General features: G+C 39.5%; 2 protein-coding genes across 2 annotated transcripts in view; one reads left to right on the forward strand and one right to left on the reverse strand.

Annotated features, from left to right (window-relative positions):
- Window positions 1–22,259, forward strand: part of UBAC2 (UBA domain containing 2) — a 141,637-nt gene that overhangs the window by 51,447 nt on the left and 67,931 nt on the right. Inside the window, exons 3-4 of the mRNA XM_009333363.1 lie at window positions 1,723–1,842; window positions 2,281–2,387. Of these exons, the coding sequence (XP_009331638.1) occupies window positions 1,723–1,842; window positions 2,281–2,387 (227 nt within the window). The remainder of the gene's footprint in view (window positions 1–1,722; window positions 1,843–2,280; window positions 2,388–22,259) is intronic.
- GPR18 (G protein-coupled receptor 18) lies at window positions 3,984–4,987 on the reverse strand. Its single transcript, XM_009333334.1, has one exon. The coding sequence runs from the start codon at window positions 4,985–4,987 to the stop codon at window positions 4,022–4,024; it is 966 nt and encodes a 321-aa protein (XP_009331609.1). The 3' UTR covers window positions 3,984–4,021.

A 22,259-nucleotide genomic window follows, 5' to 3' on the forward strand; every position in this document is an offset into this window, starting at 1 on the left:
ATGAATTGAAATACAAGAAATTCCATGTAAAGAAAAAGCTTTTTTACTGTAAAACTGATCAGAGGAACAGGTTCCCCAGAGAAGTTGTGTAGTCGCCATCCTTGGAGATACTCAAAACCAGACTGGACATGGTCAGTTAACATCCTGCTCTAGTTGACTTTGTTTTGAGTGAAGGTGTTGGACTAGATGATCTCCAGAGGTTCCTTCCTACCTCAACCTTTCTATGAAAGCATGCCTGACCAACTTGTTGCTTTCTTCCATGAGGCAAGTGGTGCTACAGACAAGGGGGAGTCAGTGGATTTTGCATACCTTGGCTTTAGCAGGGCCTTTAACCCAGTCTCCTGTTGTGTCCTTGAAGCCAGATTGGTGAGGTATGTGCTGAATAACTGGACAAGAAGATGGGCGGAAAATTGGCTGGACTCTTAACAGAGTTATGGTCATTGGTGCAAAGTCCACCTGGCAGGTATTAATTAGGGGAGGGCCCCTCAGGGATCAGTACTGGGACCAGTACTATTCAATGTCTTCATTAGTGACCTGGATGATGAGATGGAGTGCACTCCAAGCAAGTTTGTGGGTGATCCAAAATTGGTGGGAATGGTCAATATGTTGGAAGGCAGGGCTGCTATTCAGAGAGATCTTGGCAAGCCCAAGAAATAGGCTGACGGGAACTTCATGAAGTGGAAAGTCCTGCTTCTGGGATGGAATAATCCCAGGCTGCAACAGTGCAGACTGTGGGGGGCAAGTGCTTGGGAAGTAGCTTTGCAGAGAAGGACCTGTGGGTTTTGGTGGACAACAGGAGTCAACAGTGTGCTCTTGCAGCCGAGAAGGCCAACCACCTCCTGGACTGTATTAGTGACAGTGTGGCCAGTAGGTTGAGGCAAGTGACCCTACACCTCTAGCTGACGGTGCTCCAGATGTGGTCTCACAAATGCCCAGTTCTGGGGTCCTCAGTGCACGAAGGATATGAACACACTGGAGCAGGTCTACCAGGACAGGTTGGAGCATGTGACATACAAGGAGAAGCTGAGAGAACTGGGTCTGACGAGCCTTGAGAAGAGAAGGTAAAGAGGAGTCACCTTATTGCTGTCTACAAGTACCTTATCAGAAGCTATAAAGAAGCTGGAGCCAGACGGTGCTTGGAGGTACACTGAGGTATTGCAAGAGGTAGTGGATGCAAGGTGGAACATGGGAAATTCTGCCTAGATGTAAGGCTTTGATTTATTTTTTTAAACCATTGGGGTGGCCAAACACTGGCACAGGTTGCCCAGAGAGGTTGTGGAATCTCTGTCCTTGGAGATGTTCAGGACTCGACTCGACATGGCCCCAAGCAAGCTGATCTGATTAGACCTGCTTAGAGCACTATACTGGACTAGTTGTTATCTGGAGGTCACTTAAAAAAAATTTTTTTTTCTGTAATTCTACAATTTACTAGGGTTGTGATTTCCATTTTTATTTGTAAATGTGAACTAGGGACATAAAAATGTATTTGACTTCATTTAAATTGTAGATTTATTCTAACAGCTAGACCTCTTCCTTGAAAATACTTTATTTTTAAACTAACTTCTTGAACTCTCCATAACATTCTACTCTCTTTATTTCCCTCCTTAAATGTACTGCATTTCTGTTATCTGACTTTGGTATTATACTCACTCTGAGCACAAATTCTGTGAAGAATTTCCTTGAGGGAAGAGAGACTTAACTTGATGATCTTTAACCTTCTAGATTTGGAGACTTGTATGTGGGAGAACAATATGTCTTGATCTGAAAGACACATTCTGCAGCAGTTTGCTCATTTACAACTTCAGAATATTTGAAAGAAGATACGGCAGCAGAAAATTTTCAGTAAGTTCTAGTTACATTTTTTTTAACGGAAACTGTTTTCTATGCTGTTTAGAATCTTGTAGTCTTGAATTAATATTGCAGTTTTATTACTAACATTTTTGTATAGAAATATATGTTAAAGGGTTCTAAAGAGAATTTGGTTTCCATAAATCTAAATTTATATTGATAATCTCTTTCAATCAGTGGATTATTCTAACTAAAGTTTGCAGCTATATCAGTTGAAAGTTATCAGACCCATAGAATTTAATTTTGGTAACAATCTAACTCTCATTCTTCAGTATCTAGACATGTAGATCTGGAATTACGTTGTGCTAACGATTTTATTTGTCTTAATTGAATGTGTATAGTGGTTTTCTTGTTTTTTCTTTCATTTTGAGATACATTAAAACTTTATTTTTAAACTGTTGAATTAATTAAAATTAAACTTTTTCTTTCCAGTCCTTTTTACTGGGTGCTTGGATGCTCTCAGCTTTGTTTGATCTTCTCCTTGTAGAAATTGCTGAGTATATATTTGGCATCACCATCAACAGCTTGCCTTCTGGTTTGTAAGTAGTTCCTAATGGGTTGGTTATTTTAGATATAGTTTCAAGGGATTATTTTGTGCGGATTTTAATTTAAAAAAACTTTCTTTGTGTAGCCCTTCAAATTAAATTTAATCCTCTCTTGAACTACAGTATAAAGGTTCTTGGTATAACTATTACAGTTTTGAATATCCATTTCCTAGTTGTGATCTGTGGTTAATCAATTTATATTTTATCCATATAATGATTACTTTCCATTCTGTTAGTCCCAGTTCCACTGTCAGCATGACTGAAAAGCCCCTTGCAGTGCACAAATGATTGCCGTATTTGGTTTTGTTCAGTTCAATAAACCTGGTAACTGAAATCAGGTTGGTGCTGATTTTTTTCTTAAATCACAAAGGTAGCACAACTGTAATTCGTATCTTTATGTTCACTTTTAAATGCATATGCAGTCATATGCATTTCATACTGGTATTTCGTATTTGTGTTTCAAAAATTGAGTGCTAGGGCATGTTGTTCCATTTAGTGTTTGCATGCGAAGTTCTTAAAGCTTTAAGGTATTTAGTGGTTCAGTTTCGCATAATCTATATTTGAGATTTCTGCACTTAATAAGAGTTCTATGTGTTACAGTAGATCCGTAGAGCTTGCAGAGCCTTTGTGGTTAAGCTTCTGACAAGCGAGATCAGGCTCATACAGATTTGAGTTTCCATGTGTTGCACGCTCTGAGGTAATAATAAAAGCTCTTGGAGTGAGATTTTTAATACTAAACACCATACTAGGCTTTTTTTACTTCTACTTTTTTAGTGTGTCTCTTGAAAGCAGCTAAAGGCTGATTTAATAAGGAAGAAGCATGTTTGACATTATAAAGATTTTTTTTTTTTTTTGGTAGTGTGTGAGTATTCAAAAGGAGTTGAAAGCTTGAGTAGTACTGCAGTTATTGATCATGTTTGCTACCTTGAAGTTTGTTGCTGGGACGTAGGCTGCTAGTGTGTCTGGACAAATTCAGTATTTTCATCTGTGTAAAAAGATACTTTGTGCAAGAGTAGGGTGTAATAAATGTGCATGTCACAACCACAGGGAACTAATGAACAGTTTGACTATTACACCTTTTGATGGTATTTTTATCTATGACTGCAGAATGTTGTCAGTTACAAAGAAACCTGCATCAAAGAAATTTTTAGTTGAATGAAATATAAATGTTACCTACATATGCTTTCTCTTTAAGTCATTCTAACGTTGATCTTGAGAGAATGAAGCTAATATTAGAAGTGTGGGATATACAGTAGTTTCAGGAGCATTGGATTGCGCCAATATTAAAAAGTAATATATACATTGCATCATAATTCTTCAGTGTTGTCTGCTTTATTATACTTATAGTCACTTTTTCATGTCTGGCAATACTCACAGTCTTTTCAGATGACAAAAGCATTGGAAAGTTTAACACCGATACTAGGTTTTAGTTCATTTCGGATTTACAAAAGCTGTTGAGCAAATACAAAGAGGTGCAATTACTATTCTGCTTCTCTCATATTTACAGTGCAACAAATATATCTGTTACTTCTGGCTATAGAACATTCTTCAGTGTAGTAAAAATGCTAGAATTCAGAAGAAGAATTGCTTGTTTAAATTATCAAAATCCTCTGACTTTTTTTCTGTTTTTATATCATTTCACTGTTCATATTACTGAGTGATCTTACACTTCCAGTTCTAAAACTTTTCCTGCGCACGCTTCGAAGGTAATTGCGATAAAGGATTACGCTGATGACTCTTGCCTGAAATTGTTTAGAAACAATATAGTACAGTATAACATCCAAGCATGTACTGAGATTCATGAGAAAGGTGGTAAAGGCTGCCCAGGGATTGTAAGTTGTTCCTTCATCCTGCAACATCAGGAAGGTGAAGCAAACGTGGAAGGGTACAAAGCAGATGAGTACTTGAGCAATCAGAGTAACTATAATTCTTATGGATCTCTCCTTGGCCTTAGGCTTCAGTTTGGAAGTCTTGCCACGGATGAAATTGTAAATAATGACTAAGTAGCATCCCATCATGATAAACAAGGGAATCAAAAAGAAAAAAATCAAGCGAGAAAAGTTCAACGTATTTACTTCCTTTAAATGGATGATATCAAGCATTTTCATGCAGGTGGTGAAATTTGAGGCTTTGTCTGGATCAGATTGTAAAAACAGCAATGGGGACGTTGTTGCGAGGGTCATTACCCAGATCCCAATGCAAGCCAGCACAGCTTTATTTGTATTTTTTAGTTCTTTGACATGTTTGGGCTGGACAATAGCCATAAATCTGTCTACGCTTATAAAAGTGAGCAACCACAGAGCAATGGCTGGATAAAATACAGTGAAAGCACTGATAATCCGACAGAATGTATCTCCAAAAGGCCATGTTTCTTTCCCGTGGTAGATTATCCGAAAAGGCAAGGAAAGTATAAAAATTATGTCAAGTAATGCCACATTCATCATATATACAGTTATTGTTGTCCTCTTCTTAGTAGTGCAGCTGAAAACCCATAGCGCAGTGGCATTCACCAGCAATCCCACTGTGAATACAAAACTGTAGAAGACCAGTGATGCAATCCTGTATTCTTCAGGGTGGTGATTTCCAGGCATCATATTTTAACTGAATTTAGGAATAGTTGTTGCACTCCATAAATACCCTAAAACTAGATAAAATATGAAAAGTTATTCTCAGTCAAATAAAAACTTTCTTTAAAAACAAACAAGATTGTTGTAGGATGGGGTTTAGTGATGAGATTGTATTGTTTAGCTGTGAAAATGTGCTAGCTTTGTTGCTTTTTCTGACTACAAACACATTATTGTGCTCTGAAGAAAGTACATGTACTGTCAGACTTATGAGAAATAGCATTTATAAGCTAGTTTTAATTAAATATTTTTAATTCCTTAAGAGATTTCTTATATAAGGAATCAAAAAGTCAAGATTGACCAGCTACTTTGAGTATGCTTCAGTAGCTGATAATTAGATTGAAACAGCTGTAATTGAGGTAAGAGAGCTATTTTCTAAAGAAAAATATTTGTTCAAGTTGTCCCTGTTGAAAAATTAATGTCTAAAACTATTTATGAAAAGAAATAAGTGAGCATGGCATGTAACGACATTCGGATATGCACAGTGAAGTATTGACTTTGCATTTTATCTGCGTAGGAACTACTTAGCTCCTGAAAGAATAGGTGCATGCTGTTGCTCATAAAAGATGTTAAAAAGCTATCTTAATAGCTATGTAGCTTCTAATACAGTATTTAATCCCAGGGCATCAGAACCAACCACCTGACTTATGAATGAGATTAATAGATTGATAGACTTCCTATTTAAAAAAGTGAAAAGATGGGAAGCAGCGCAGTCTCCGACCAGGGCCTGTGTGAACAGTATTTTTTGGGGGAAAAGTTACTGGCTGGTAGCCAGCTGCTCCAGGGCACAGTTGTGTTGTTTCTCTCAGCTTCTTGGTCATAGGAGTTGGACATCTGAAATGTCATTACGCAGACTAAGGTGATGAGAGCTGAAAGAGATTATCCCCTGCTTTACTTGGGAGCCATTTGAGGATGACAGACCTTACCTGGTGTTTGCATGGGTGCTTTGGTCAACCCGCATCCCCCTGCTTTCCTGGCTCTTGCTGTGGTCACAGTTTCATGACTTTGCATGGGAGGGTTCCTCGTTTGGCCTTTTACCCAACCCTGTGGCAGCTTTATGAAGAGGAGGAGAAGGAAAGAGTTAGTTGTTTGTCTGATCTTCCCGCTTACGACAGGCAGCCAAGTAACTTCTACAGTATCAGGCACCAAAACTGTTCTCAAGGGCAGAAGAGCGCATAGATCTTGTGTGTTTTATCTCCAAAAATGGAGAATGCATTAAAAAAAGTTTATTGTTACTGCTTGTCTGGTTTATGCTTTCACTGTAATGTTACCAGGCACTTTTTTCAGTGGTATAGGAATACATAGTGGATTGAACCAGTGTTCATTAATCTAGCATCCTAGTTCGACACTGGCAAATATCAGCTGCTTTTGAGAAGAGTATCCATGGAGTAACTAACTTAAGTATGACCTCTTAAATCTTTCTTCAGGTTAGTTTCTACCTTGAAATATGAAGTTTGGACTTCTGATTTTTTTACAATTCTCCAGTTTACAGATATAAAAAAAAAAAATTATGCATACAAATATCTAGCCCTAAACTTTTCTCTCAAAGATTTTTTTTTTAGCTGTACAAAACAAAAAGCTGTGTTTTTTAATCAGATGAGGTCAGTAGAACATGTAACAGAATTTGTTTTGTATGGGAAAAGCTATGAGTATAATACTGACAAAAAAGAGGTTTGGAGGGCATCTGTATGAATGCCTCTAAAATGCCTCATTGTGTGAAGAACACTAAAAATAAAAAAATTAAAAGAGTGATAGCAGACCTTATTGAAAAGTAGATGACGCATGTGCTACAAAAATTTTCTTTCAAGCATATTTGTAGCACAGTTGAAATATTATCTGGCATACTGTCCCACTTTCATTACTGTTGCATAAAATTGTCCAAATATTGCTTAACACACACACCCCGCCCCCACACATTTTAAGTGTTTTTGCTTTTGTTCGTTTTTTTTCTCTCTTGCTGGTGGTTGTGTATGACATAGTGCATGACTACCTATCTCAAGATCCTGACTGATTTAGCAGGTGAATTGAGTAGTAATGTATAGGATAGGTAGAATAATTCACTTTTTATAGATGAATATTAATAAACAGCATGGAGTTTGGTTTTTGTTTTGCTCTTCTCTCCTTTGGACTTGCAGTGACTGTAATCGTTTCTGGTCAGGTCCTGTTTCTGAAATAACCAGCAGGCTGACGTTGATGGGAAGAGGGGAAGCTGAATCTGGCATGAGCTTCTCTCAGGAAAGCCTGTGGTTCCATGCCTTGTTTGCTGGTTATTTCAAGTTTGTGCCAATTTTGAGATATATCAAAGAATGGATCTACAGTAACAAAAAGGTGTTTTTTTTTTTTGTTTAGTTGTTGAAGATACAGTTTCCAAACTCTGTGGGTTTAAATGCATGTCAGTGTTATAATTAGGTATTGCTCCTAAATTAAATTTTTAAGAATCTAAAATTTAACATTTATGTAGGTAAGAAATAATGAGATTTTTTAAAAGTGTGTGGTTACCTATCTGCATTTATACACGAATGCAGATGTTCTGCTTTTTCATCAGTACTTGTCTACATGGAGTTCAGGTTGATATCTCCCAGGTCAGCCCAAGTAGATTTTTGGGTGCCTCTGGGTGGATGGTTTTGCCCTAGTTGCCATTTTTCATAATGGGAACACGTACTTACTGGTATTGATTAAAGCGCTTGCTGAAGAGCCCCTGGAGTCACTGGTTTCCGGATGTCTGTCTGTGTTAATCCTGAATGATTACTCTGTTGTTGATCTGTATGTTTTATCAATCTGTTTTATTTTTTTAATGATAGCTGAGGTTCTGAATGTCTAATGTGAATTGTGAAGCCCATCTAGGTGCTGCGTATGAGAACAAAGACTTTCAGAACAAAACCAGAATTAAAGCTTTTCCTCCAGATTCTTACTATGAATTACACAACAGTGACTCCATTTAAAGGACTGTGAGTTTATCTCTCTTCCCAATCCCCTTTTTTTTCTTCGGCTGTCCCTTACGTTTGCTCACATTTCCCTGAGGAGGACATGGCTTTCAGTGAAGCACAGAGAGACCAAGCAACAAGATCTCCTGGTTTTAGTTTAATGAAAACAAACATTTTTCCTTTAGTGAGAACGTACTTACCAATGCTTTTAGTTATTGCATATTTTAAAATTCAGTGTTAAAATCCTAAACAACAGTATTTATGGTACTATGCTTTTACAAATGCAGTCGTTTTGCTTTAAATGTTATTTATTGCATGCTGCTGATAGTTTGAAAGTGCATTAAAGAATTAAATTTCTTTTCGTTAGTTCTAGAATAAATGCCCGTGTTCGGCTTCTGAAGAAAGAAGTCTGTCTTAGCAACATACATAAACATCCAAGTTACTTTGTTGGCATAGCACAATGGATTGTTACTCACCTTTTGTGCACTACAGAGTTTCTTCAGAGATGCTCCTTTCATAGCCCCAAATCTGTAGAAGGTTTAGACTTCCTCTTCTCTGCTCAGCTTCACTTAGCTGAAATAGCTCCTCTTTGCAGGCAGGAAACAATGATGCAGTCTAGCTAGTTTTGAGCTGAGCTTTTATTGGTCATACTTAAAAGTATCTTGCTAGTATTTCACATACATGCGGTGTCTGTGAACTGATATTTCTAGTACCTTTGGACAGGCAAGCTTTTATAATATTTCCAGTGTGGTCAAACTGGGCTGTTGTACTATGTAGCTTTTTAAAATACATTTTTAAATGTTTGTGGTATAATGAAAGCATATTTTTGGTTGATGTCTACATGCAAAGGTCTCTGTAAGAATACGCATCTTGGTTATGCAAAAGTTTTTAATAAGCACAATGTAAATGTATTTTCTGCAGAGCGTAGTCTGTTTTTTGTGGAAATCCCCATTTTATTTATATTGCCTTGGGTGGTAGTCAGTCTGAAAGTGACAGAAACTCGCTACATTTGAAATGAGAAGTTTGATTCACTTGAAAACACGGCTTCGTTTATGCCGGTACTTACCATATTTTACTAACACAACAGCAATGTTTTTATATTTTATTTGCTGTCTAAAATAATAACATGCCTATTTAAGAGCTTTGTAGAAAAATGCTGTATGAAGAGAGGTTTTAGCTTTTATTAAAATGGAGTAAAATCTCTGAACTGTGTCACTGCAACAGACATCTTTGGTGGGATGAGAGTATTCACAAAGGCTAATAGGTAAAGGAGACTGATTTCCTACGTTTTCTCTTTGTCAACTCGAAAAAAGATCCAAACTTTGAAAGAGCTATTCAGAGAAGGAGATCATTCCAAATTCTCTGTAGAGCACTTGCTAGCTCCAGGTCTCTGACCATCAGTCTTTGGGACATTGAAGCACACTAAGGAGAGTTTGTTACCTCTTGTGGACTCCATTTCCCTCCCCCCCCAAATGAAGCAAAAAGACATGTGTGTTGAAGAAGGGAACAGTAATATTTCAGTCTCCTCCTGGCATGCAGTCAAGAATTTGCCAGGATGTGCACGTGGTGCCAGAAGCAACAAAGTCCTGCAGTTCAGATGTAGCCAGAATGAGGTTTGTTTCTGGGGACATCTTTCGTCATTGACTGTGAAAGTAACGTAGGCAGGTGATTCTCACTTAGTGCTAAAGATAACTTCTGTGAAAAATACCCTCTCTGCTGGAGTCATGTAATTTATCTCAGTTGAATGGGTTTGTGGTAGTGCGTAGGTATTTGCCCAGGTCAGTGTGATGGGTGAAGTAATTACAGGGAGGGACCTGGGTATGGTTTTCAGTGTGTAGATTAATATCTTTAAATATTTGGTCCTTCCTGTTTAGGTGAACTAATACCAAACTTAATTTTTATGATCATTCCAAAGACCTCTTAAATGCAATGAGCTGCAAATCCTACCCAGACCATCCTGTAGAAATATAAATCTATTAAAAAGTGCTTAATATTTTAGGATTAAGGAGTATCTTAAAAGGACTAACCAGTGTTGAAAACTCTTCAGCAGCTTTATCGTTAGCAAAATAACTCTGGAGCATGCTCCAGTATGATGAGTCACTCGTACTGTTTTCAAGTTTAAGTGAAAGCTCATTGAAATTCAGTGACATATGTATTTTTAAAAGCTTTAAAAAAGAGTGTGTGGCTCCTGGAAGAGAAAAACTAGGCTTTTGAACTCTCCTAGGCAAGAGTACTTTATTTTTAGCAAAACAATATACAGAAGTCCGTAGGTCCTTTCCAACTTGAACTGCGCTATGGATGTACTGAAACAAGCAAGTGGATAGACTGCTCCCCTTAGCTAAAGAGGGAGTACAAAAGTAATTCTGGATTTGGATGAAAACCAGGCAGATGTTGAGGCTGGGATCGGAAAAGCTGTATGCAGTGAACTGCCCCTTGGCTTGCTGTCTTCTGACACCCCCCCCACGCCCAAGAAGGGTGACATTTTATAGCTGTGTCTCTTTTTGTCTGAAGAGGGTGGCTGGCGTCTTGACCCGACAGGGGAGGTCATGCCTTGTGAGGGCAGCTGGAATCAAGTCGCACTTAGCAGTTTACACAGGTGGATAACAGCAGCCCAGTTGAGTTTACTGGCATGTTAGCCATCCAGCTGGTTTGCCATAGCATATACATGTCAGTCTGCGTTCTGCTTGTGCTCAGGCTTTTCACATCTGCCTGGCAGAGAAGAGGCAGCCAAGCCGCTCTGCTGCTGACAGGCTGGAAGGCCTTCCCTGTGAGCGTGGAGGGGCAGCTCTGTGCGCTGAAAAGAGGTGTTTGCACTACCAGCAAGCATGTGCTCGTTCTTGTCCGGGTGCTCAGGCTGGCTGCAGCTGCAGAGTGATAAACATTTGGATGTGAATACCCCAGTGAAACAGTTGCACTAACTGTGGTTTGCTAGAGGTAGTGGGCCGTTCTGCTGTGCCGCATTCCCCTGGCACTTTGGTTTCTGTTGTAGGAAGCACCTGACTCTATTTTTGTTTTCTTCTTCTGTACTGTTTTATCAGCTAGAGATGAGTGTCTTGCATTGGTTTCCCTCAGATGGGTGAGTACTTCCACTGCTCCAGCTTTTACTGAAATAAATGCTCAGTTCCCTCCAGGGTCTTTTTTTGCTATTCTGAAGTTTGGGGAGTAAAGAAGATAGTTTTAGTTGCGTTACGTTGTGTTAAAGCCGTTTTTGAGTAGTTAAAAGCTAAGCCAATGTACTTCATGTCTGAGGATAAGGCAGAGTGCACATATGGTCTGTTACGGTGCCTTCACTAACTGGCGGTAGGTAAGCCTTAGAAGAAATGAGCTTGATCATTTGCAACAATGTGAAAGCGCAGCACTGAAGGGATTGTCTTCATGCTGTTGCTTTTGTAGGAGTAATGTACTGCTGGCTCTTTCTCTTTCAGTGGTTTAGTCATGGTACAGAAAAGTATGTTTTGCCTGTCCATTCTACCGTGTCATGTAAGCTTTGTCCAGCTGATACAGAGAAGTTCTGCACGCAGAAGGGCAGAAGGACCACCCTCCACTTCAGTTCAGTAAGGAGTAGGCTTGAGCTTGTGTTCTCCTCCTTCCGAACTTTCCATCATTTGGACCTATTGAAAAGAAAGAACTGAAGCTTCTTGCACAGTCCAGTGCACCAGTGGTGCAGGAAGCAGCTCTCCCATGTGTCAGTTTGGTAACTTACCAGCTTGCTGTTGTGGGTGAGTTCACATGCAGTTTGGGTTACTGTTCTCAACCTTGATGAAATTGTGCTTCATTTTTTATTCCCATATTGTGTTGTACCATAGTGAAGGTTTAAGAATAGACTACTGGTTAAAAGTTGTCATGGCACTGAATGCATAAACTTACTGCAATTGTTTCCAGTTTCGCCATATGCGTGTTACTCAGAGGCTGTGTCATGGCATAGCTGTCCCTCCTCTCCCACTCCTCAACCTGCAAGTGAGTATAAATGCTGTGTGCAGCAGAGCTGAAGGAATGGGAAACAGAGCAGCTTAAGAGAACTGCAGCCTAGTTAGCTGTACCTGACATGTCCTAATTACTGTCACATTTTGCTTTCTCTTCTGTGTTTTGCTAGAATTTGGTACGGTTTGAGGAAGGAGTTCCGGATAGTTTCCTTTTAAAAAAAATCAATAATGAAATTGACATTCCATGTTTCTCCTGGTTTGTTTGGGTTTTTTTTTCCCCTCCTTCTCTTGTACAGCCAGGACACACCCTGTGTCACTAAATACCCTAAAAATATACAGTGCATCTGGCCTGCGGTTCATCTGTTCAGCAGCATCAGCCTTTGAAAGAAGAAATACTTCAAAAATGAATTGAAATGAAAGTTGCATCTCTAAGATGTCTGAGAGTGCGGTAGTGGACTGGAGGCAGTGGTTTGTTATGCAGCAGCAATCCCAACTAGGTACAGTGCTGGGTCCTGTCACAGGACTCTACTTTCTGACAAACTATTAAACTACATACATCTATATATATATTTTACACATACACTTTAAAGGGAAGGAGCTGAAACTCCTGAACTTTATCTTGACAAGAAGCCTAGTGGAATAAGGCAGGACACAGATTTGAATTTCAGTAATTTAAGCAGGAAGTTTCCTTATGTAGACACAGAAAAAGATGGCTTTAAGAGAGAATGAGCCAGTGAAGCTGAACTGGGACTTGTGTAGCTAGCATTCTCTGCCACTTTCATCCTTTGCCTCCACATCATACTGGCTGTCAGTGCATTTTTATTTTTGTCCTAGAACATCTGGGACATTACTTTTGTTTGCTTGTAACTGAGCTCTGTGCTGTGTGGTGATGTGGGCCACCAAATTCATAGCACTTACCCAAACTGCAGAAATGGGAGGGGATGCATGGTTTGTTTTGAATAAACTGGCAGTAGCTTTGCAAGAGACTAACAAAGCAGTACATTTTCACAGCAGTTTGGAGAAAACTGTTGGAGGGGTTACAGTTATATACCAATGGCTTAATTTCTAACTTGGTAAAAACCCTTCATTGCACAATTGCAACTAATTTCAGAAATTGCTACAAATGCTGATAGGTGCCTGAATCACCAAAGGTATCTGAGGAGATGAATAAGCCATTTATTGCCTTGACCCCTGAACACACACAGAGTAACCTTGCCTTAGTGGAACATGGGTTAGTTCATAATTTAAGTTTCATACATACAGGACAATTTAAAAAATGACTGGAAATATATATAAATAACCATTAATGTAGTTTTAAAACAAGTGAACATTGCAGTACTATTTGTTTAATAGAGAAAATAAAAGAGAAAAAAATGCAATTTCCAGTAATGCATTTATTTTTAATTTTCATCATACAGGACAGCTTTGAAAGCAAATGCAACACAATCAGAAAACAGTACCTCTGACAAACCTCCTGTGATTGTCACTGTCACTAGCAGCTACTATATCATTTATATCTACGTGGGAGTGGCAGATACCCTGCTGGCCATGGGAATCTTCAGAGGTTTGCCCCTTGTGCATACGCTTATAACAGTGTCTAAAACCCTTCATCAAAAGATGGTGCACGCAGTTCTTCATGCACCTATGTCAACATTCAACCCCTTTGTGGTCTCTCTGCTATGTGGAAAATTCCAAAGCAGGCATACTAGCCACCTGCTCCATGAAGGGTGATTATCAGTGTGTCATTCTTTTCTGCTCTTTGAAATGCACTTATCCTTTAGACTTGGAAAGGCAAGAAGTAAAGGCCCTTAGCACTTTTTTCATCATATCCCAACTAGGTACAGTGCTGGGTCCTGTCACAGGACTCTACTTTCTGACAAACTATTAAACTACATACATCTATATATATATTTTACACATACACTTTAAAGGGAAGGAGCTGAAACTCCTGAACTTTATCTTGACAAGAAGCCTAGTGGAATAAGGCAGGACACAGATTTGAATTTCAGTAATTTAAGCAGGAAGTTTCCTTATGTAGACACAGAAAAAGATGGCTTTAAGAGAGAATGAGCCAGTGAAGCTGAACTGGGACTTGTGTAGCTAGCATTCTCTGCCACTTTCATCCTTTGCCTCCACATCATACTGGCTGTCAGTGCATTTTTATTTTTGTCCTAGAACATCTGGGACATTACTTTTGTTTGCTTGTAACTGAGCTCTGTGCTGTGTGGTGATGTGGGCCACCAAATTCATAGCACTTACCCAAACTGCAGAAATGGGAGGGGATGCATGGTTTGTTTTGAATAAGATGCAGTGGAAGAAGGAAGGGCCGTAAAGGTGGAGGGATGTGGGACATCTCTATACTCCTTCTTCTTTCTAATTTGAGAGCATATCGAGGTAACCATAAGAAATATACCAGCAGCCCATGGCTCACAGTGCTCATTACTGTCTAGATGATGTAGTTTATTTCCAAGATGATGGGGTCTAATCTGTCACAGTTACTGGGTGGGTGCTTGGCATAGTATCTTTTAGTAGTGATGCTGGATCTGGTTTCTTTTTACCACCAGACAGTTCCTGGCCTGATGCTTATACTGCCAGTGCCATTTAAAAATGGGCCTTAGCCTCCAATAAGAAATAGTTTTGTGAAATGCGTTTTGACCTCTGCTGTGGTGAAGATTAATTACTGCATCAATGCTGCCACCTACGGATCTTTAGCTAGCATAGCAACAGATCTTTGGAACAGCAGAAAACAGATATAACAAGGTCATTCCTTTATACACCTGCACTACTTAGCCAGTTGTGCAGGAAAACTTGATTATGAAGAGTGAAAACCACTTTGACTCCCCCACGGAAGGGAGGTACCACACGGCATGGAAGCTTTGATCGTTCCTGTAGTTGTAGAACTGCAAATTCTATTGTTGCTCGAAGAGTTACATTTCATATGGGTCTCTCCCTTGCATTTTTTTTTTGAACAATAAGATACAGTTCTGAGAATGAGTTGTAAGCGAAGACTTCCTTACTGTGTATAGTCCGAATTTACCCTGAAAAAGTGAAGAATTAGAAGACACCTAGTGGGGGAAGGAGAAGAAGGACTGCAGGCAACATTTGCCATTCTTATTCTGGCTTTATTATACAACACAAGGATAAAAACTAAAATTAAAAATTGAGCAACCCTGTGTTTTTAAAGCCACTCACCACCTGATTTTGTTGTGTTTTATTTTTCTGACATGTCTCTATCAAAATAAGACACAGTAGCAACAACTTTCTTACCACAGCACTTCATTTCTCTGAAAGAGCGGGGTGTTTGTGTTCTAAAAGTTTTATGATTAAATTATTTCATGAAAATGCCTTCTTTCCCATGTGGGAATAGGGGGCCTCCTTTTTAGGTTAATAGTTGACCCTTGAAGGTTATTTTCAGTCTACGTGGGGATGATCAACTCCAAGAAAATCAGCTTTTCTTTCTGTCTTTACTGGCAGCTTACGTTTTTTTCCCCTCTTCTCTTCCTCTTTCGGGAAGTAGGAACACCTTGTTTGTTCCTCATGTTCAACCATAGTAAAGGAAGACAGGGATGCGGAAGTCCCTTTGGAATTCAAAAGGAAATCCTGCATCTAATTGTAGATGTCTGTGCCAAACAATTCTGTACAAATGATAATTTCAGCTATTGTTTGCAAATTGGCTTACTGTCAGTGGTGCCCCATGTTACTTGATCTGAAGGAAAACAATCTCAAAGTAGTCATTACATCCTAGAAACATCAGTTGTCTCCTATCTGTAGAAGTTCTGCTATAAGCATGGATTGCTACAACATTTTTGTTTTAAGGATCTGGTATCTTTTCATGTAAGGGATAAAATATCCCCCTCCATCATGGAATGAACTGCCTCCGTTCCAATGATGATCTATGTATCTCTCTTCCTTCTCCTCATATTTGTAGGGCAGCTAATTATTTGACTGGGGTGGAGGAAAAAGGAAGAAAAATGGATGAATAATTCTTCAAAGCAGTTGGAAATGTTATTAGTATGAGGAGATACTGTGTCATCGTATTTTTGCAAAATAAAGAGGGTATGATTGCTCTCTTAGGACAAAGAGGAGGAGGGTAACTGAGTAACTTCACAAAGGAGGTCTTGCAGTGACTGATGCTTTAAAGAAACTCCTCTTGATTTACCAAAGTAATGGACAGAAGTTGATTCAGTAAGTTCAGTGGTTTTCTGAGAAGGCACAGTTGTATGATTGAGGCTTTAAAAAACAAATATGCATGAGACAGAAGACAGTGCATATAGTTAGTAAAAAAACTAATGTGATTGCTTCACTGAAGAATTAAGAAATTAGAACGTTTCTTTTTCAGAGTTAAAGAACTTTGCAGACTTTCTGTATAAATAACAAGATTTTTTGGTATGCCTTTCTTTTAAAATTTCCTCTTTGCTTTTATTTTATGCTTACTGAATACTCTCCTATTGTTTAGTCATCACTTTGCTTCAGACACCTTGGTCTGTAGTTGTGAAAAAGGGTTATATGGTGGTCTTAATGGGGAAGTATTTTTTGCAAAGAAATCACTTCTCTGCTACAGCTTTTCTATTTTGTTTCTGTTTTGTCATGAACAAGCTAAACAATTTCCTGCCAGCAATTTGGGCCTTAGAATACTTACAGAGCTCTCTTTGGAAAAAGGAAAGATGAGCTACAGCCACAAATCAAAAGAAGGTGTGAGTGGTGTCTTGACCAAAAAAACCTAAAATTGTGGGAAGCGTTTTAATTTTCAAGTATTGTGAAGTAAGCCGAACTGTGTAAGTAAGATGAACATTAAAACCTCTCTTTACTAGTCCTTAGCCTTTGAAGACATGTTATGATGTCTGTTACAATGTACTAATTATAATGCGGTAAGTTATGAGAAGATATTTGATTTTTTTTTTTTTTTACCAAGAATTCAAAAGTAGTTTAAAAAATGGCTCAGCCAAAAAATAATGCATAATATTTACTGTAGAAGAGGACTGAGGGGTAGCCACTTACTAGACGGTTCTACAGAATTGCGCTCAAAATCTTGATCAGCGGATATATGAGTCACATTTTGGTAGTTAGTTCCTACTTATTGCCACTTCCATGAAAATAGGTCATAATAAATAAGGCCAAAATAGCTTATGTGCTTTGCAACATAGGTCATCATAAATTGCCATCCTTTGGTTCCATTCTGCGCAAGCTTTACACTAAATACAGATCCTGATAAAAGATCATTGTTTAGTGCTTAAATCAGCGGGGAGCTGGGAGTGAAGACCCCCTTCAGCCCATCACGTAATGAGGCGTGCCCTTGGGTTGCTTAGGTGTGGACTGGGTGATGTGCTCCGTATGTGGGATCAGGAGGGTGGAGAGAAACAGGATTTCTGTGCTGGAATGTGGGAACTCAGTAGCACGGTGAGGAATCAGATGTCAGAAGTTGCTCAAGGAAAGGCTGAAGCTCTCATTCACTTGCGGTGCCCACCCCTCCCTCCCCAGCACAGGCAGTTGTCACACAGTCAAACTTGTCCAAGCAAATGGTTCTGGGAGGCTGATGCTACCGTGTGCCTCTCTCTGCAGTTCCTTTACACCAGAAACATGAAACAGATGAGGTTGTGGGAGGCATAAGTTCAGGTAGGACTTGCACACTTTAAAAAGAAAATATTTCTCACATGAAGTCAGAATGGCGACCAAACTAATGATGTTCAAAAGCAAATGAAATCGTAACTCTCTGAATTCAGGTGCGTAACATACCAGGGTCCTGGATCACTACTGATCAAATGTATTTTCTCTAAGGCAAGAAGTTTGCAGAATGAAAATTTATGTATTAGATACAGAGCTAAAAGCCAATCCCTGTTACAAGTTGGACTATTCCCAGTATAAGGTTCCACTTTTGAGGTTATATGTGTCTCAAGGGCCTCTTGAAGTAAGTGCCTATCTTAAATGAAGTTGCCCATGCTTCTCGGTTCATTAGAGCGGCTCATGAATGGCAGCTTACCAGAATAAGTGTCAAGATCCCTAATAACTGCTAGACAGCTCTCTACTCTTTAGATTCATAAAGATTGAGCTGACCCTCATAGCAACATGAGTTTGATTGCTTCCAGGCTATACCTGTCCAGGCTTGGAGGGCACTTTACACAGGCTGGGATGTATACCCCCATGTCCCTCTGGACTTGTGTAGCTTCAGTGAGCCACTTGGCAGTATGTCCATACATGATGCTTTGCTCATTGCTCGCCTTGCACATAGGCGTCCTTTGAGAGAGTGTACAGTGGTGGTAAGACACACGCCCACAGGCTTATAGCCTTTTGTCTTCAACCGTTATCAGATACGTAGTCACAGATTTCTATTACCTAAGCCAGGAACCTTCTCTGATATCTTTGGAGGGACAGAGACCTTGTGTCTTGTGTTTCCCTGTCTGTGTACCAGACGTGCAACAGCTTCGGACTAGGTGGGCTAGGTGATCCTTTTGTCCATCAAGGTTCAACTTATCCCAACAGTGATAGCTGATGGTATCATGGTGTATTACGCAGACATGAAGGGTGACACATCACACTCTTGTTTTTGGTAGGGATGCTGATCAGTTGGTGGAGCTTACTTTACTTACTGGCAAATTGTTGAGTGGGATTTTGAGCTCTTAAGTCAGGTGTGTCATGAGCAGGAAATATGAGATGATTTCTCAGAGCTATTTTTAAAAATGTTTTCCTCTGTTCTGGAGCCTGTCAGACGTGAGTCCACCTTTTCCAATTTTCTGACGATACAGAGAGATTGGGCAGGATGCAGACTAGTTAGTTATAATGGCACCACTCCATCTGAGAGGCAGCTTTCGTTCAAGACTGTCTCAGATAACAATGCAGTCACCTCATATCTGCTTCTTTGCTTTTTGTCATTGCTTTCCGGCCTGGGGATAGCTTTTGGGATTGGTAAAGCATGTCCACTAAACTCTGGTAAGAAACAGTCAGTCAAGACGAAGCACTCATTCTTTTGCGGTTCTTAAATGGACTTACTTTCCCTGTGGTGTGTGACAAAATAGCTTTCTGTGTTTTAAAACTTTTGTTCTGTTTTTTTACATTTTTATTGATGTGTCTTGTACACTTAAGAAAATAAAATCGGTTCCATAAAGGGATACTCAGCAGTAATCTCTGCTTTACTGTGGAGAGCTTTTCTGTCACTTGTCACCACAAATTTTGTCAAGGGCTTGATGAGAGATGTGGTTTTGTTTGTTTGTTTTGCCTTCACTTAATGATCCTTTTCCATAATGGGATGTTAATGTGGTGCGATCTTTCCTCACACTACAGGCTCTGAGTCTGTGGTCACCAGCTCTTTTCACCTTTTGATGAAAATAGTGTTTTGGTAGCTGTGTGCTCTGCCAGAAATGTGAAAGAAGATTCAAGCCCATGTGGCTGAAGCAGTGTAATATACTATGCTTTCCCTCTTTTCTTTTTTAAAATTCTCCTTAGAATTCATCCCAGATTCCTACGTCACTTGTCAGAATATCAGCCTGCTGGTGTTTCATCTAAGCCCTCATATTTCTAGAACTGGGGCATCTCTCTGCCTCCTGGACGTCAAAAACACTTTCTTTTTTTTATATTCATAAAGGTCGTTCAGGAGGGTTTCTTGCTTCTTCAGTGCAATAACTGTCTCTGTACAGCCTGTTGTAGTGAACAGCAGACTGTGAGACGACAAGGGATCTAGGGGTAAACACCAGGCGTGAGCCCCAATGTCCACAGTGGAATCATTAAGGAATGTTTCCACTCCAGAAGTAAAAATTGGAGTTTTATTTACACCTTAGTGAAAGTGGTGCTTTGGCTACAGGCCTGAGACAGCATTTTCAATAGCTATTATGCGGTCTGATCTCTCCTAGCCTGAGCACTGCGTTCCTTCTTCAGGTAACTTCTTTGGGCTGCAGTTGAGAGAGGTGAGTGTTTGCAGTAATCCCAGTGAATGTTCATACAAATATTCATTCAAAGGAAAAGAAGAACTGCCTGCTTATACCAGGAGATTGGGATGTGTTATCTATATGCATACCCCCATCTTCTCGTCTACCTCTGAACCCCTTCTTTGTGTTGGAAGTGTGAGATGGGCAAATGGGAAAGACAGCGTGTGCTTCACTCCTTCCACACTATGTTCAGCAGCCAACAAGGGAAGTAGACAGTCAGGAGTCTACCTTACTGGTATTCTTAAGCTAGAAGTCTGTGCCCTTAAGTGCTTAAGTTATGCACTTCCAGACTATGAATGATTTATCCCATCCCCAAAAAATCTTGGGTCAAATATGTGCACCAGTAAACTCAATTAAAGTGATTTCTGCTTAATGTAGTAGTGATTGGGAAAAGAGATTGAAGAGTAAGGGGACAGGATCAGAAAATGAGACCTAGTGTATTTAGACTCTTGAGGGAACTATGAAGATCTTAAGACGTGGGGCAGAAGAGACAGAATAATGGTAGACAAAAAATAGTCTTAACAAATGCAAAGTGACGCTTGATCAGTGTGAGGGAGCTTGAGGCACGTGTACTCTGAACAGAGGGCTCTGACTTGTGTTCAACTGATGGAAAGAGCTGGGCTAGTTGAAATCATAAACATGGCTTCCCCAGCTGTATTCTCTACCCCCCTACCAGAGCCTTGTAAAGGAGGCAGCAAGAACAAATGTGTGGTTTTGCTTCACCTGCTGAAGGTACAGTTTTATAGCAGGGCTGAGCTGGTTGAAGCGTAGGCTGCCGCTTACGGAGCAAGTGCTTGGCCCTAGCCTGTACTTTCCTATCTATCACTTGCAGTGCAAGTCATCTGACTTCCTACAGGCAGTGGTTATAGGGAGATAAAACAGTGTTTAAAAATAAAACATGTATGCATATTTTTTTGCAGGGATCATTTCCCACTGGCTTAAGTTTCTAAACCTGCTCACTTCTGGGTGGATGAATGCCAGCACCAGCATAAGGAAAGCAATGGGAACGTGTAGCTGGAAGGCAGAACAGGAACTTTGTCCTTCCGTTACTCTGTACCACAAGATTCACAGTTGATTGATTCAGCCCAGGTTTGAGTGCTTGAGGTTAAGGCATGCATTGCTGTAGAGTCAGTAACCTCTGTCAGAGGAGGGGGGCAGAGGGGGCAGAAGGCCATAACCTCTGAACTGGGGTTCTCCACAGTTTATCACACCAAGCCCTGATTTTAATAACTGTAAGAAGAGACCAAAAAGTCATTATCAGCCAAAAGCTCTGCCCTATACAAAGCTGTGCTATCTGAGATACCAGACTATAATAACAAATGGGTAATCAGCTGTTTCTTAACTGGTGTCAGGATTTGCTGAGGATTTTGAGGGTGTTTTTGAAATGGGACAATGCTCCATTTTCACAATAATTGGGATACTTACCTCTGCATTGCAGTTGGGATGTGAAGTCTGTCTGCTATCGCACCTCTCAGGTAGGCACACATGCGTGCACACAAAATACACAGTTGGGTTATTTAAGAGGAAGAAAGCAGTGGGAGGTAATTTGACAAGAAGTGTTACCAGTGGTTGAATGTACCTGGAAGCAAGGTGGTACACCTTTGAAAGGGCTTCCCTGAGATGAGCTGCCCCTTTCAAACTGAGAAAGTGCTAAGTGGCATTTGTAATTGCAGGCTGTCACCACTTTCACACTTACCTTTTTTTAATTGCTTTTATTAAGTGGAAAGTACCAAGCATGTCATTATTAGAGATCTGTGAACTAAGTGTAATTATTCAGATTGGAAATGTGTTTTTATTTAAGGGGAGAGAAGCTGGTCTGCCCTGCAGCAGGATTAATCTCTGCAGTCAGTATTCTGTAAGCAGCTTATGGAGGTAAACATTACATGTGTCTGCCAACTTGGCTAAATATTGCCAGCTGTCTTAACCCTTTTTAAAGATAAATGAGCTGTAATTGGATTTCTGTACTGGATAATTTTAAACAATTAAAGGGCTATTAGAAGAAGCAGTAATTGTTATGAAGAAACTGCACAATAGGCATATTATTATGAGACATTGCATCTCTCTGAGTGCTTTAGTATTTGTCTATCAGAATCAGGGTAGCAGATTAGAGAGAAACATGCTTTGATGTGGGAATTCTCATTATTCTTATTATGTGTGAGGAAACAGAAATGGTAATGAAGTTTGGGTTGAGTTGGCGGGGGGGGAGCTGATGCTACCAAGAGTTACTTTCTACCAACATTGTGAACTTTTAAAAATTAAATTGAAAGAAGAGGAAAGACAAATTGATTACTATCTTTTACATTTCTACAAAACTTTTAAAAATAAAAACAGATGCTATTTTTGTCTGCAATAATAGACCTTTAAAAAACAAAATAATTTAAAATTTCAATCAGAAATTGTTTCTCCATACAGCCAGTTTCTCTAGGAGGGAGGTAGATTTTAAAGAGAAAACTTGTTTGTTTCAATAGAATTTTAACCA

Source organism: Pygoscelis adeliae, unplaced genomic scaffold (assembly GCF_000699105.1).
Source record: "Pygoscelis adeliae isolate BGI_AS28 unplaced genomic scaffold, ASM69910v1 Scaffold48, whole genome shotgun sequence".
NCBI lineage: Eukaryota > Metazoa > Chordata > Aves > Sphenisciformes > Spheniscidae > Pygoscelis > Pygoscelis adeliae.